Source organism: Bufo bufo, chromosome 1, assembly GCF_905171765.1.
Source record: "Bufo bufo chromosome 1, aBufBuf1.1, whole genome shotgun sequence".
Taxonomy (NCBI): domain Eukaryota; kingdom Metazoa; phylum Chordata; class Amphibia; order Anura; family Bufonidae; genus Bufo; species Bufo bufo.
Window position 1 is genome coordinate 250,607,034 of NC_053389.1, and position 17,416 is coordinate 250,624,449.

General features: G+C 45.5%; 1 protein-coding gene across 2 annotated transcripts in view; it reads right to left on the reverse strand.

Moving 5' to 3' along the window:
* The window catches only part of DGKI (diacylglycerol kinase iota), a 292,586-nt gene that overhangs the window by 17,164 nt on the left and 258,006 nt on the right, over positions 1–17,416 (reverse strand). For both annotated transcript variants that reach the window (XM_040438414.1, XM_040438411.1), the window contains one exon: positions 10,255–10,375. In XM_040438414.1, coding sequence (XP_040294348.1) covers positions 10,255–10,375 — 121 coding nt within the window. The remainder of the gene's footprint in view (positions 1–10,254; positions 10,376–17,416) is intronic.

Below are 17,416 nucleotides of genomic sequence, written 5' to 3' on the forward strand. Positions count from 1 at the left end.
GCCCTGTATTTCTCAGTAATGTAAATTAGCCTTGTAGAACACAGGCCACACCACTGACCACCAGGACCAGCCTTCTGTAATATAGCCTACAGTTAATCTTTTAGTGTGACAGTCAATTTGCATGTGGTCATCACGGGACCATCACACCGGCCATAGTGTCATAGTGACACTACTATGGCCTAATGGCCGGCATGACAGTCCTGTGATGACCACATGCAAATCGACTGCCATACTAAAAGAGTTCATTAAAGGGTTTCTACCACCAGAAATACTATTATGTAGCTGACTGACATTAGCGATGCGCTAATGTCAGCACTACATAACAGTATGTTTCTAACATTAGTCCCTGCAGCCGTTTTTGTTAAAAAAGCACTTTTATTATATGCTAATGAGCCTCTAGGTGCTATATGGGCGTAAAATCAGCACCTAGAGGCTCCGTCCACTCACCCTGTATTCTGCCCAGGTCCTGTGTTGTGCCCGCCCAGCTCCTCTTGATTGATGCCACTGTTCCCTGCGTCGTTGGCGAAATCCCGCGCCTGCGCCGTTCACTTCGGTCTTCGGCGCAGTGAGTGAATGATGCAATCCTGGTGCCGGCTTCCTCACTGCGCCTGCGCCGACTACGTCACAGTGAGGATCGCATCATTCACTCGCACTGCGCCGAAGACCGAAGTGAACGGCGCAGGAGCGGGATTTCGCCAACGATGCAGGGAACAGTGGCATCAATCAAGAGGAGCTGGGCGGTCAGAACACTGGACCTGGGCGGGATAAAGCGTGAGTGGACGGAGCCTCTAGGTGCTGATTTTACGCCCACATAGCACCTAGAGGCTTATTAGCATATTATAAAAGTGCATTTTTAACAAAAACGGCTGCAGGGACTAATGTTAGAAACATACTGTTATGTAGTGCTGACATTAGCGCATCGCTATATCAGTCAGCTACATAATAGTATTTCTGGTGGTAGAAACCCTTTAAAATGGCCCTAGCCCAATGATTTTAGCATAATTCAAGTTGCCTTCCCAGCCTGAGCCTGCTATTATTTTCTGTCTGCCGACACAAAACAATCTGGAAGTGCTCCTCCTGAGACCGAGCTCTGGATCCGCCACTGCGGGTGGGTGCTCTGCAACCCCCCCCCCCCCCCCCCCCACAAAGTTAAACCAAACGACGGTGTATGATATGGTTTATCCATACCATTAGCAAAATATGAGAAGCACAAGAGACAAATTATATGTTTTCATGCTGTCCTTTTTTCAAATGGATTTCAGAAAGCAAAGTCTGAATTCCTAAGCGAATATTCCACCATGCCACATGGAGTGCATAAGTCAAAGAGGCCAAGTGGATTCCAGCAAAGGAAAACAAAAGAGGCAAAAATTCAAGCAATCAAAACCCTTGCTGGATCCATGCTCAAGTATGTCAAAAGACCAGATGATGGCCAGGGTTCATCAAAAGACACTCCGCCAATTGATCAAGCTGATTCTTTTGATGCTTTTGCTAGAAAGCTTTCTGCAGAGGAACAAGAAGTGGAAATGGCAGAATCTGAAGAAGAGCGAGGAGGGAAAATAGAAGAATTTGAAGCAGAAGAGCAAGGAATGGAAATGACAGAATATGAAGCAGAAGAGAGTGCTGAAAGTGACTCAAGCCATAGTCCGTATACTATGAAAGACATGACTGCAGTTACGGAGAAAGATTTGCAAATTTTATCTGATGTGTCCTTCTGGGAGATACCGGTTCCAGATCATTTTCGGGTAGAAATTGTGAAAAGAGGAAGTGCTTCTTTCCAGAACCAAGATGGTCCTTTTAGTGTCACCAAAAGGCCAGATGAAAAAGCTGCATCAAAGGGAGAAGTGCGCCAACTTTCAAAAGTGTGGTTTTACAAGGTCATGCCAAATGGAGAGAAAATTCTGAGGACATGGATGGTTTACTCACCTGTCAGCGGGAATTTATATTGCTTTTGTTGCCGACTCTTTACCAGCTGTACTACAGATACAACATCCAAATTTGTCACTGGGTTTCAGAAGTGGTGGAAACTGAGCCCAAAGGTATATAATCATGAGACATCCGAAGAGCACTTATACTGTCTGGAAAAGTGGAAAACTTTGGCAGCAGGACTGAGGCTGCATGAAACCATTGATGCCCAAACTATTTCTACGATGGAGACTGAGAAGAAAAAGTGGAGGGACATTTTGCACAGATTGCTGGATATTACATTGTTTCTTGCCAAGCAGAATCTGGCATTTCGTGGTCACAAGGAAGATGAGTCTTCTTTGAATAAAGGGAACTTTCTTGAGATGGTTGAGATGCTTTCCAAGTATGATCCGGTACTGAAGGAACACCTAATTAAGTTAAAGCAGCACACCTGTAAAGTTAACATTAGAGATGGCCCGAACTATCCGACGGCGAACAGTTCCCGGCGAACATAGCTTGTTCGCGTTCGCCTCTGCCGGGCGAACACATGCGATGTTCGGTCCGCCCCCTATACATCATCATTGAGCAAACTTTGACCCTGTACCTCACAGTCAGCAGACACATTCCAGCCAATCAGCAGCATACCCTCCCTCCCAGACCCTCCCACCTCCTGCACAGCATCCATTTTAGATTCATTCTGAAGCTGCAGTCTTAGTGAGAGGAGGGAGACTGTAACTGCTGCTGATTTAATTGGGAAATCGATAGCTAGGCTAGTGAATTCAGTGTCCACTCCAGTCCTGAAAGACTCATCTGATCTCTGCTGTAAGGACAGCGTCCTGACAGCACCCCAAAAAGCCCTTTTTAGGGCTGCAACATTAGTCTGCTTTTTTTTTTTCCTTTATATACATATTGCAGTTGCCTGGCCTGCCTGTGTGTGAGGAGCTGCAGGCCCACAGACTGTAGTGTGCCCACTGCCAGTGCTCACCCCTGTCATTCCGTGTGGCACAGGACTTTGCTTAAAAAAAGGCACTTAATTTTTACACTTTAATCTAAGGTTAGTTGCCTGCCAGTGTGTGTCAGGCTGACTTCCACTGACTGTAGTGTGCCCACTGCCAGTGCCCACCACTCATACCGGCTGGCACAGGACTTTGCATAAAAAAGGCATTTAATTTTTACACTTTAGTGTAATTTCAGCTGCTTGCCTGCTGCTAGTGTGTGTCAGGCCGACTTCAACTGACTGTAGTGTGCCCACTGCCAGTGCCCACCCCTGTCATCCCGTGTGGCACAGGACTTTGCTTAAAAAAAAGGCACTTCATTTTTACACTTTAATCTAAGGTTAGTTGCCTGCCAGTGTGTGTCAGGCCGACTTCAACTGACTGTAGTGTGCCCACTGCCAGTGCCCACCCCTGTCATCCCGAGTGGCACAGGACTTTGCTTAAAAAATAGGCACTTAATTTTTACACTTTAATCTAAGGTTAGTTGCCTGCCAGTGTGTGTCAGGCTGACTTCCACTGACTGTAGTGTGCCCACTGCCAGTGCCCACCACTCATACCGGCTGGCACAGGACTTTGCTTAAAAAAAAGGCACTTCATTTTTACACTTTAATCTAAGGTTAGTTGCCTGCCAGTGTGTGTCAGGCCGACTTCAACTGACTGTAGTGTGCCCACTGCCAGTGCCCACCCCTGTCATCCCGAGTGGCACAGGACTTTGCTTAAAAAATAGGCACTTAATTTTTACACTTTAATCTAAGGTTAGTTGCCTGCCAGTGTGTGTCAGGCTGACTTCCACTGACTGTAGTGTGCCCACTGCCAGTGCCCACCACTCATACCGGCTGGCACAGGACTTTGCTTAAAAAAGGCATTTAATTTTTACACTTTAATGTAATTTCAGCTGCTTGCCTGCTGCTAGTGTGTGTCAGGCCGACTTCAACTGACTGTAGTGTGCCCACTGCCAGTGCCCACCCCTGTCATCCCGTGTGGCACAGGACTTTGCTTAAAAAAAAGGCACTTCATTTTTACACTTTAATCTAAGGTTAGTTGCCTGCCAGTGTGTGTCAGGCCGACTTCAACTGACTGTAGTGTGCCCACTGCCAGTGCCCACCCCTGTCATCCCGAGTGGCACAGGACTTTGCTTAAAAAATAGGCACTTAATTTTTACACTTTAATCTAAGGTTAGTTGCCTGCCAGTGTGTGTCAGGCTGACTTCCACTGACTGTAGTGTGCCCACTGCCAGTGCCCACCACTCATACCGGCTGGCACAGGACTTTGCTTAAAAAAAAGGCACTTCATTTTTACACTTTAATCTAAGGTTAGTTGCCTGCCAGTGTGTGTCAGGCCGACTTCAACTGACTGTAGTGTGCCCACTGCCAGTGCCCACCCCTGTCATCCCGAGTGGCACAGGACTTTGCTTAAAAAATAGGCACTTAATTTTTACACTTTAATCTAAGGTTAGTTGCCTGCCAGTGTGTGTCAGGCTGACTTCCACTGACTGTAGTGTGCCCACTGCCAGTGCCCACCACTCATACCGGCTGGCACAGGACTTTGCTTAAAAAAAAGGCACTTCATTTTTACACTTTAATCTAAGGTTAGTTGCCTGCCAGTGTGTGTCAGGCCGACTTCAACTGACTGTAGTGTGCCCACTGCCAGTGCCCACCCCTGTCATCCCGAGTGGCACAGGACTTTGCTTAAAAAATAGGCACTTAATTTTTACACTTTAATCTAAGGTTAGTTGCCTGCCAGTGTGTGTCAGGCTGACTTCCACTGACTGTAGTGTGCCCACTGCCAGTGCCCACCACTCATACCGGCTGGCACAGGACTTTGCATAAAAAAGGCATTTAATTTTTACACTTTAGTGTAATTTCAGCTGCTTGCCTGCTGCTAGTGTGTGTCAGGCCGACTTCAACTGACTGTAGTGTGCCCACTGCCAGTGCCAACCACTGATACCGGGTGGCACAGTAGCTTGCCGATAAATAAGGCATTTAATTTTTAGACAGTAGTCTAAATTCAGTTGCTTGCCTGCTGCCAGTGTGTGTCAGGCCCGCTTCCACTGACTGTAGTGTGCCCACTGCCAGTGCCAACCACTGATACCGGGTGGCACAGTAGCTTGCCGATAAATAAGGCATTTAATTTTTAGACAGTAGTCTAAATTCAGTTGCTTGCCTGCTGCCAGTGTGTGTCAGGCCCTCTTCCACTGACTGTAGTGTGCCCACTGCCAGTGCCAACCACTCATACCGGGTGGCACAGTAGCTTGCCGATAAATAAGGCATTTAATTTTTACACTTTAGTGTAATTTCAGTTGCTTGCCTGCTGCCAGTGTGTGTCAGGCCCGCTTCTACTGACTGTAGTGTGCCCACTGCCAGTGCCAACCACTGATACCATCTCCCCGTTCGAAAAATCTATTCAATAAATGGCACCCAGATTGGGGACGTTAGAGGGATTAAACTGATGAGAATAGTACTACAGAAAATACCACTCATATCGGGTGTGACAGTAAATTGCACGGCGCAGACGCAGTCACCGTGGATAAAAACAAAGGGGAGGGAGCCAGCGTTTTTTTAACCATCTCCCCGTTCGAAAAATCAATTCAATTGACCTTTCGGGGACCCTTGGTGTTGTACGTGGCTGGGTGGAGGAAGAAACCTTCAATGACATCACCGGGACGTGGCTAGCTTGGTATCCAACCTTGTGCAAATGGGGAGTTTGCGGTTGTGCAAATGAACTGTTTGCGGTGCATTAAAAGGGGAGTTTGGTCTGTCAATGTCTGTGATGCGGGCGTAACCCTTACACTACCTGATCGATACAACATCATACCTGATCGTATACACACACTGGATGTTTTAAAGCACGTTATTCCAAACAATTTAGGAATGTTAGTTGATTTATGCCCTTTATGGATTAAAACCCGACTCTGCGTCCACTACGTAATTTTCCATGGGAGTTTTGCCATAGATCCCCCTCCGGCATGCCACAGTCCAGGTGTTAGACCCCTTGAAACAACTTTCTCATCACTATTGTGGCCAGAAAGAGTCCCTGTGGGTTTTAAAATTCGCCTGTCTATTGAAGTCTATGGCGGTTCGCCCGGTTCGCCAGTTCGCGAACATTTGCGGAAGTTCTCGTTCGCTGTTCGCGAACTGAAAATTTTATGTTCGCGACATCACTAGTTAACATGTCTGTCTCCTATCTTTCTCCACAAACTCAGAATGAGTTTATAAGTGTCCTGGCAAATCATGTGAAGGCGAAGATTGTAACGGACATAAAGTCTGCAAAGTACTTTGGCATCATGTTTGACAGCACGCCTGACGTATCGCATACTGATCAGATGTCTGAAGTGATCAGATATGTACACATCACCAACAGGAAAGTTGAGGTAAAAGAAGTTTTTTTAGGATTTTTCCCTTTAAAGGGGAAAAAAGCTGCTGACCTCAGTTCTGACATTCTTCAAAAATTAGAAAGTGATGGACTCGACATAATGATGTGCCGCTCTCAGGGTTATGATAATGCTGCTACTATGGCTGGAATCCATGGAGGTGTACAATCCATTCTGAAGGGGAAAACAGGAAGGCTATTTTTAATGGATGTGTGGACCATTCCCTTAACTTGTGTGGTCAGCACTCTTTTGCTCAAAATGCATCTTGCGTGACCTTTTTTGGAACTCTGCAGACAATGTTTTCTTTTTTTGCTGCTTCCACCCATCGATGGGATGTGTTAATTGACCATGCTGGAGTGTCAGTAAAAAGACTATCCACAACACGCTGGAGTGCTCATTATGCTGCAGTTAAGCCAGTAAAAGAAAAATTTGACATGTTCGTGTCGGCACTTGGAGCTCTTTGTGAACCATGTGAAAATATGGACACAAGAGGAGCAGCACAGGGTCTTCTACCTGCTGTCTGTGACTTTACTTTTCTATGCTACCTGCACTTCTGGTCTGATGTACTGAGGGAAGTTAATGATGCACAGCAGTACCTGCAGACTAAGGGCTTAAGTCTCGATAAAGTGGTGACAAAGCTTGAGACACTAAGACTTTTTCTGTGTGAGGAGCGCAGTCACCTAGTTGAAAATGCAATTCAGCAGGCACTTTTAAAAGCTGATGAATATGGAATTGCAGTAGAGAGAAGAACCAGGTTCAAGAAGAGGATGGCAGGGGAACTGGCAAGAGATGCTGGAAGCCCAAGTCTGCAAGAGGAAAATAAGAGGGCGATGTTTGAGTGCATTGATCGCTTTCATTTGGAACTCCAGACCAGATTAAGAGCCATCATGGAAGTAGCAGGCATGTTTGAGGCTGTTCAAGCAAAGAGTCTCATATCTGCCACTGAAGGAGAATTAAAGGTGTCCATTCCAAAACTGACCAATTTCTATGATGAGGTATCTGAGAGTGAGCTGTTACTGGAGATACCAAGGTTCAGAAGACACCTAAAAGCAGCAAAGTTGGACCTAGAAGAAGTCAAAGATTGGGCAGCTTTACAAGTTTTGACCTTCATAGCTGAATGGGATTTTATTGAGTCTCTCCCACACCTTTCACTATGTCTGAAATTATTCCTCACAATCTGCGTATCTGTGGCTTCGTGCGAGAGGAGCTTTTCAAAACTTAAACTTATCAAAAATTATCTGCGATCTACAATGGGAGAGTCTAGGCTTTCCAATCTTGCACTGTTGTCAGTTGAAAGCGAATTAGTGCAAACCATTGATTTCGATGAAGCAATTAATAGTTTTGCAGCTTTGAAGGCCAGGAAAGCAAAGTTCTGAATTGATTGAGATGTTCTTTAAGTGCACTTGTATTTGTTCCTGTTCAATTTTCTGTTATTTAATTATTTATTTATTTATTAGTCATGTTGAATTTTGTGTTATTTAATTATTTATAATTTTATCCTGTTAAATTTTGTGTTGTAAAATGTTATTTGTTCAGTAAAGGGGTTGGATTTAAAATAAACGTTATTTTTTAAAAGCATTAACTTTGACTTCTTTCATTCTTTCAACATATTTTTGGTTATATGACTAAAAGATTATTGCTCGGGGGGGGGGGGGGGGGCAGGTTGGGGTGACACCATTTTCTACCGCACCGGGTGACACCAGCCCTAGCAACGCCACTGGGAAGGTGGTATATATATGCCCATAATTACAAACAAAGTACAGTTTCAACCTCTCACCTCAGAGACCTGTGGACTAGTACAGACACACCCCAGGATAAACTAGTATGACACGAATGTTGCGCCCACTGAACCCAATGTTCATGGAGTCTTTTAGTTGAATCCTTAGTTAAATGTGTACAGAATATGAGGAGTAAATTGCCTGACTGTGGAAAACATCATGGTGTGTTTCCTAACATTCCATAGGCCCCTAACATTCCAAGACATTATCCGTATATCCGCCATAGCAAACAATCATGAGAGAAGTGACGCAATCCCACAATCCAATGCATTCTTAGCATCCAGTAACCTATTAGGACCCACAGTGTGTACCAATAATGACCTAACCCATATACGGAGTGTGAGAGTAATCACATTGAGGTGTTTTAAGGTATATCCAGAATTATATGGACATTAATACATCTCACTATAAACTGCTATATACACTGTAAGAACAGTATAACCTTTATCATATATTCCACTGAACAGATTTACTCAGGCTAAGGTCATCTGTGAATAGCTATAGACAGCAGTCTGTAAGCATAAGGGGGAGTATGGCGTCTCTAAGAATAACCGCAGGAAAAGGAGTTTTAGGGAGATTTTGTTAGGTTATTGTGCAAGTTGTTTGTTGGCAAATAGGCCTTATGACTTTGTACTTAAAATTCTAAGAACTGTGGATATTGATGAGCCAACATTAGGATGCGTCCACACTAAATGTGGAAATATGACCTTTTACTCCTTTTTGGACCTTGTCACAATGATGTATTACTCTGTTATGCAAGGTTCTTATTGCCAATATGTATCACGTGTAATTATATAACTTGTACTGACCAATCATAAGTACTGTAAACAGCTTCGTTATTTTGATACTCCTATAATGAGATATGTATAAAATAAACTGCTGGGGGTGGTCTAAGTAGATCTCCTCATATCTATCTGCATGTGTATTTCTCGGCCGAAATAATTAATCAATCTCTGCCTACATAAAGAACCACTATGACAGGAGTAACATTGCATATTATAGGAAAAATTAGGGTTATTGCCCTCCACTCTCTCCAGGAGTCCGATGATGCGCAAATTATTGCAGCGTAGTCGATTCTCATAGTCGTCGCACTTTTGCTGCCAAAAATCAACTTTCTTTTCCAAGGCAGATAATTGCACGGGAATGGGATTGGTGCGATCTTCCAGGGTGGACACCCGTTCCTCCGTATCTCTAACCCGCTCCCGCAGGTTCTGCACATCCTGCCTCAGGAGACGTAAATCCACCTTTACCTCCTCCATCTTCCCAGACAGTGAGGAGCGACATGCGGCAATGGCCTGAAATAGTTGTTTAGTAACCTGTTTCAGGGTAGGCACGGGCTCCCGCTCAGGTTCCATAGCTGGGGTGGGTGGAACATCCTGAGTAGCCACCGCAGTCAAGTATGCCTGTGAGCCGGCGCCATCTTGCTGCTCGGGTCGGGCATACTCCCGGAGCTTTTCTGCAGTAGACAAGGCTGTGTTGCGGGACATTCTCGGCTCTCGGGGCTTTCCCGATCTTCTCCCCACTGTAGAGTGAATGTTTGCAGCTTAGGAAGTTCAGGATTATATAGAAGTTAGGGTTGCAGTAATTCATTAATTTTCTGCTGTGCAGTGTCCATGAAACACACAGTTCAAATGCGTTCTTAGTAGACTGCACGTGTTTCAGTGTGTGTGTGTGTGTGTGAGAGTGTGAATTGTACCCACATCACCTTTGACCTGCTGCGGCTATTTATCCAGGCAACGTAACAGAAAAAAATTTGCTTTTTCCATGAAACACAGATGACACACACAGAGCAAAAATATGGCACACAGATCCTTTACGGACATCTTCACGGATGAATCACTGACCATCCTATCACGGATTTCATCACAGAATGCGGCATTTGTCTGGAGTCGTCAGTTGCAAAACTCAGTAGTTTGTAAAATGAAGGGCACAAGATTTAGTCTTATGTGGCAGAGCTGAATACAGGTAGATGTAGCAGAAGCATTTTTCAGATATGGCAGGGCTAACTATGTCTGATATACAGTAGCTTAGCTAAATTGGTCAGATGTAGTGGCCTTGTGTCTGTGTGATGTAGATTAGCTGAGTTTGTCAGACAGTGTTAATCTATCTGATGGAGGTTACTGTATTTAATCTAGGGTTGTGTGTTCTGCCCCGCCATGCTGCAGTCCTGTACAATCACTGGATCAGCTCCTCTGTATATGTAGCTTACCGTTCTCCAGGATGTACGAGACGATCTCCGAGTGCCCGGCCCTTGCTGCCAGGTGTAACAAAGAACAGCGCTCGGGCCCCTGGATCCGTAAACTGGCTCCTTTCTCGCGGCACTCAGTGACCTGGGGAGAAAAATGGAGCATTTCTGTTTTTAAAAAAGTTGCATTTTTGTGCTATTGGCATTATAATAATAATCTTTATATAGCGCCAACATATTCCGCAGCGCTTTACAATCAGGGGTTCATGTACAAATTTACAAACCAGGGTTCATGTCATAAATAACATAGCAACAGACATGTCCATAATTACAACCAGAGGAATAAGGGTCCTGCTCACCATGCGGCAGACGGGCTCAAATAATTTTGTACAAAATGTATTTGCCAAGCATCTCTAATTTATAAGTATAGCATTAGCAATTATTATGCATGTTTGTACTTTATTTGGTTTGCAGAGATCTGTTGCATTGCGTGTTTTGTTTTGACTGACCCCCTTTTTCTTTGCAGTTTGTACTGGAGGTGTGGCTGACACCCAGGGCCGTCTTTAATATTGATTGATGGATGTGGAAAAACCAGCACTCACTCAGATGCACGCTGCCCGGGAGAGGACGTCCATCCACAGCAATATAAGTAAGGAATCCCAGCAGTCGTGTCTTGATGCGAATAAAGTATCTTTTTATTCCATAACAGGGCTCCAGATGGCCTTAAAATTTGCAGATGGCGACAAGACTTTTTAGTCTTGTCGCCAGTTGCGACTGTACCGCCGCGATCCTGCGCAGCCTAAGTTCTCTTCAGTAGCACAGCACAGTGGAGAAGGAAGGAGTCCCTCCCTCTCCACTGTGACGCGGCCACCACTACCACCAATGGGAATATAGCAGGGAGGAGGAGGGGAGGAGCTGTCGTCACTGCGCCACCAATGAATGTAAAACATAAGTGTCGGCAGCGGTATCACAGACCCGGCACCCGGCCTCAATAACAGGGCATGCGATCCGCGGCCATTAACCCCTCAGGTGCCCCAGATCGCATGCCCTGTTATTGAGGCCAGGTCTGTGATACCGCTGCAGACAATTGTATGAAGGAGTCAAAGAGGACCTTTCATGGGTCCAAAGAATATGAACTTATCAGCAGGCTGCATAGAGCGGCGCCCAGGGATCTAAGTGCACTTACTATTATTCCTGGGTGCCGCTCCGTTCGTCCGCTGTGGCCCCCGGTATTTTCAGCATTCAGAGGAAGGAGGAGGAGACGCCAGTGTCTCTCCTTCTCCCTGACAGCAGCGCTGTCCAATCACAGCGCAGAGCCAGGGAGTTTTTTTATTCTCCCTGGCTCTGAGTTCTGTGCTGTGATTGGACAACGCTGCTGTTATGGAGATGGAGAGACACTGGCGTCTCCTCCTCCTTGCTCTGAATGCTGAAGATACCGGGGGCCACAGCGGACGAACGGAGCGGCGCCCAGGAATAATAGTAAGTGCACTTAGATCCCTGGGCGCCGCTCTATGCAGCCTGCTGATAAGTTCATATTCTTTAAACCTACGAAAGGTCCTCTTTAAACATTCATTGGTGGTGCAGTGCGCTCTCCCAAAGCCTCTCCCCCCCCCCCCCATTATCACTGGCCACAAGTCGTCCCCGTCTCCCCCCCATTGTTATATGGTGGCCACAGGGTCCCCATCCCCTTCATTGGTGGCAGTGGCAGATTACACTGCTGGGGCTCAGATCGTTACCATGGCAGCCAGGACGCTACTGAAGCCCTGGCTGCCATGTTCAGCTCCCTGCTGCTGTATGCACAGAGCCCAGGGCAGCAGGGAGAGTGTGAAGTCCTATTCACACTGATAGACCTCTATCAGGGTGAATAGCACAAGGGATGAAAAGATCCAGGTTCTAGTCCCTAAGGGGGGAAATGGTTAATAAATAAAAAAAAAAAAAAAAACTTAAAAAAAACACCAAAATACTAAAAGTTTAAATGGCCCCCTTCCCAGTTTTACATATAAAATTTACAAACAATAAAGAACATATTACATATCGCCACGTCCCAAAAAGTGTGAGCTATTAAAATATTAAAAAATATTTCCGCTCGGTGAAGGCCGTAACAGAAAAAAAAACTCTAAACCACGCAATTCACCATTTTTAGTCACCTTGTTCCCCAGAAAATGTCCCTGGATGTGAGAGGCATGTGGTGCTGTTTTCTCCTATATGTAGTGCACCTGCGTCTCATCTTCTCAAAGTACTTTTTTTTAAAAATTATATGCATTTTAAATTTGGCGACTAAAAAATGTAATTTGGCTCCTAAATTTTTTAGTTTAGGAGCCAATGGCTCCTGGTCATTTTTTTTTGTCTGGAGCACTGCATAAACAGAAATAGTCCTATGACCAGGACGCAAGTACATCCAAAAGTGATTTTAACAAGCTATATATACTATAGTCACCACCCACAGGAACAGCAGGTCCATCCCATAAAGGGAGTGACCACATAAAGACAGGTGCAATCAATATTAAGTGAATAAACCAAAAAGCAACAAACACTTGAATACATATTCTATCTTACATATTGTAGACAGTTTTCTTATGCATGTTCAGATATTCAACGTCTGAAAACATGTAACAGAAGTGTTTCTTTATAAATGCATGACCTCATATTCCCTATTGAGGCCTCTAGGGTGTAATGTGTCCAACGTGTAGATCCAAAAGGCTTCCCTCCGTAACAAAATTTTCTTAATGTCTCCCCCCCTCCGTGGTCTAGTCACCTGTTCTAGAACCTGAAATTTCAGCTGGGCAATAGAATGTCTACATTTTTGGTTCTAATAGTTGATTTGTGTTTATTAATTCTGTCCCTCACTGCCTGCATTGTCTCACCAACGTACAGCAGACCACAAGGGCATTTGATAAGATAAATGACGTTTGAGGACTCACATGTAAAAAAACCTTTTACTTCAAATGGATGTCCAGTATGTGGATGATAAAATGTAGGCCCCTTTATGATATGCGAACATTGGAGACAATGCAGGCAGGGGAACGTACCTCTACGTGGTGTCGATAGTACACTTTGGCGCAACCAATGTTTGGTGCCCCCCTGGTGCAACAATTACAGGATTCATTAACTTCCGATGAGTTCAAGAAATTGAAAGAAACTGTAGATACCCACATTGCAACTTACAAGAGAGAGACAGAGGACAGAAAACGATCCAAGTTCCTACGGGATTGCGAGGACTACCACCTGAACAAGGTCTACAGATGGCAAGACACGTCATTCCGCCGGCGACCAGGATTCAGAAGACCCGCGAGATCGGGATCTTTCACGTCAAGCTCTGGCAACGAATCAACAGGCGCACGAGAGGCGCGCCCTTTTCAGAGAGGCATACGGCGTCCGCGCGGTGGAGGAGGCATAGGCGAGCAGGCCGCAAACATCACCGGCATCGCACCAGAGACGGGACTGCACCAAGTACAGACTCGGTCTCAGGTAAGAGTCAATCTCTGATTATAAACTTATCGTCCCGGTGCCTCAGCAGCCAGCAGGTTGAAGCATTGCAGAAAGGCCTGTCGTTTAGCCCCTCACCCAGATTCGACAGTTTCCAAATGGTCATAGACATACAACAATTTCTTCGCAAGGTGAGGCTAAAAGCACACTTTGCACAACCGGCCTTGTCTGCCCAACCTATTGATATTATATCAGATAAAACATGTTTACATTTGAAGGATCTGGGACTCAGTAATAAGTCCACATTCATGCCCCCGAAAGTATATCATCCGGTGGAAACATATGCACAATTGGTACTTAAAGAGATAAGAGAGCATTGTGACAAGATAAAGCATGGTGGACTGTACATGACTCCAAACATTACTGGGGAAGAGAAAGGAGCGATCAGGGCTCTTATGGAGGACAATACTCTCATGATAAAACCTGCTGATAAGGGGGGCTCGATTGTAGTGATGGATAGGGAGAAATACATTATTATCAAATTATCAAATGCCCTTGTGGTCTGCTGTATGTTGGTGAGACAATGCAGGCAGTGAGGAACAGAATTAATAAACACAAATCAACTATTAGAACCAAAAATCTGTTATTACCCATACCAAGCCATTTTGAAAAATGTAGACATTCTATTGCCCAGCTGAAATTTCAGGTTCTAGAACAGGTGACTAGACCACGGAGGGGGGGAGACATTAAGAAAATTTTGTTACGGAGGGAAGCCTTTTGGATCCACACGTTAGACACATTACACCCTGGTCCTGGTCATAGGACTATTTCTGTTTATGGAATAAAAAGATACTTTATTCGCATCAAGACACGACTGCTGGGATTCCTTCCTTATTTTAATATTGATTGGACCCTGGGCAAAAATTTACTTGGGCCCCCTGGATCCCGCCTTCCCACACCTTAGCAGGCAATCACGCCCTCCACCACAACACACACACAAAAAATCCACACATCTGGTAGAGTACAGTGAATGACTGTAAATACTTCTAGTTCTGAAGACTCCAGCGGCTCAGGATCAGTGCTCTGGGCAGCTGGGCTCAGGCTGGAAGTGGACACCGCTCTGCAGAAAGGAGACCAGGGCTCGGCTCACCCTAGCGTTACAGTGCACCCCAGCACCCCACAGTATGCAGTATAGCACCCTATAGTATACAGCAACTCACAGTATGCAGTATAGCACCCTATAGTATACAGCACCACACAGTATGCAGTATAGCACCCCACACTATACAGTACCCCACAGTATATAGTAGAGCAGTATAGCAGCCCACAGTATACAACACCTCACAGTATACAGTAGAGCAGTATAGCACCTCACCGTATACAGCACCCAAACTATACACGATACAGCACCCCACACTATACAGTACAGCAGTATAGCACTCCACAATATACAGCACCCACAGTATACAGTATACAGCCCCCCACAGTATACAGTACAGCAGTATAGCACTCCACAATATACAGCACCCACAGTATACAGTATGCAGCCCCCCACACTATACAGTATAGCACTCCACAATATACAGCACCCACAGTATACAGCATACAGCCCACCACAGTATACAGGCCCCCACACTATACAGCCCCCCACAGTATATAGCACCCCACTATACAGTAGTTTACAGTATAATAGCATAACAGCCCCTGTCACCTTTTTCTGATGTAATCTTCACAAAAAAAGCTCCACAGTTAATGCAAACTTCTACAGCAACAATCCTGGTAGAAAGGACCTTGATGACCTCATAGCCATGTGACCAATAATATTGCTAGGTTACTGGTCACATGGTGATGATGTCATCTAAGGTCCTAGAGAATCACAGCTCTCACAGTACGCTGCCTGGAGTGCCAGCAGGCATGGCAGCACCCCCTGTGTAGCTGACAGCCTGACACCCGGGGCAGTGGCTAGCAGGGCTCAAGAGGCAGCTGCCCCTTTTGCCCCTTGTTAAAGACGGCCCTGCTGACACCTCAGTCGTGCACTCGGTCCTGACCAGCTCGTCTGCCCCATAGGCAGATTTTAATTAGTGTGAGTATATAGCTTAGCCTGCTCTCCCTCATTCACTGGAAGCCATTTGGCACCAGGAGAGGTAGTTGTGGACTCTCATTGCATTCTTTGGTGGCCATTTGGCACCAGGAGTGGTGTGGAGTGGGCTCGGCATGCATGTTGATACCTGCATTCCTTGGATATAATGGAGGCCATTTTGGCACCAAAAATTAGAGCAGGCCCAGCATGCATGTGGAACCTACACTCCCTGAATTGTATGGTAGCCGTCATGGGACATAACAGGTAGAATTTAGTGTTAGGAACCAGTCTTACAGAGATCGCCTTCACGTGCGGCAGACGGGCTCAAATAATTTTGCACTTTATTTTGTTTGCAGAGAGCTGTTGCATTGCATGTTTTGTTTTACAGTGTTGTTTTCAGCCATAGCAACATGCCCCTGCACATTGGGATGTGGTGACTGACACCCTTTTTCTTTGCAGCCTGCTCGCAAGAGCTTACAATCTATGAGAAGATAGGGGTGAAACAAAAGGTAAAAGTGCTTGTTTTGTACAATGCAGCCATGTTGGGAGAATAGGGGAGCAGATATAAAGCTGCGTGAGCCAGTCACCAGATGATATATGAAGTGCTCATGGGTGCATGGGTGCGGTGGAGAGTTTGGTGGAGGATCAGGTTCAGGAAATGATAAACGGGCTATATATGGAGAGGAGTTAGATCAGGGGATTTGATAGGCCACCCTAAAAAGATGTGTTTTGAGGGAGCACTTAAAACTGTGTATATTGTGATTTAACCTAATTTCTTGGGGTAAGGCATTCCAGAGAACTGGTGCAGCTCGGGAGAAGTCTTGGAACCGGGAGTGAGAGTCTCGGATTATGGTAGAAGTCAATCATAAGTCATTGACTGAGCGGAGAGCACGGGTAAGGTGGTAGACAGAGATGAGGGAAGAGATGTAGGGGGGTGCAGCACTGTGGAGAGCTTTATGGGTGAGGACAAGCAGTTTTAATTGGATTCTATACTGTATGGGCAACCAGTGCAATGACTGGCACAGGGCGGAGGCATCAGAGTAGCGGTTAGACATATAAGTGACTCTGGCTGCTGCATTGAGAATAGATTGGAGAGGGGAGAGACTGGTCAGAGTAAGGCCAATTAATAGTGAGTTACAATAATCTAGTCAGGAATGGATCAGGGCAATAACAAGAGTTTTTGTTGTTCCCATATTGAGAAAGCGGCGGATTCTACAGATGATTTTGAGGTGAAGGCGACGTGAGCGGGTGAGAGACTGAATATAGGGGTTGAAGGAGAGATCAGTGGCAAACGTCACACCGAGACAGCGGGCATGTTGCCTAGGAGTGATGATGATGTAGCGCACTGAGAGGGAGATATCAGGTTTGGGTAGGTTACTAGATGGGGAGAACACAAGAAGTTCCGTTTTCAAAGTTTTCAGTTTCAAATAGAGAGAGGACATAATGTTAGATGGCAGAGAGACAGTCACTGGTATTCTGTAGTACAGCAGGGGTGAGGTCAGGGGATGAAGTATATAGTTGTGTCTCATCAGCATAGAGATGGTACTGGAAACCAAATCTGCTGATGGTCTGTCGAATTGGGGCGGTGTAGAGCGAGAGAAGAGGAGAGGGCCTAGGACTGAACCCTGAGAAACCCCAACAAAAAGAGGGATCGGAGAAGAAGTGGAGCCAGCAAAGGAT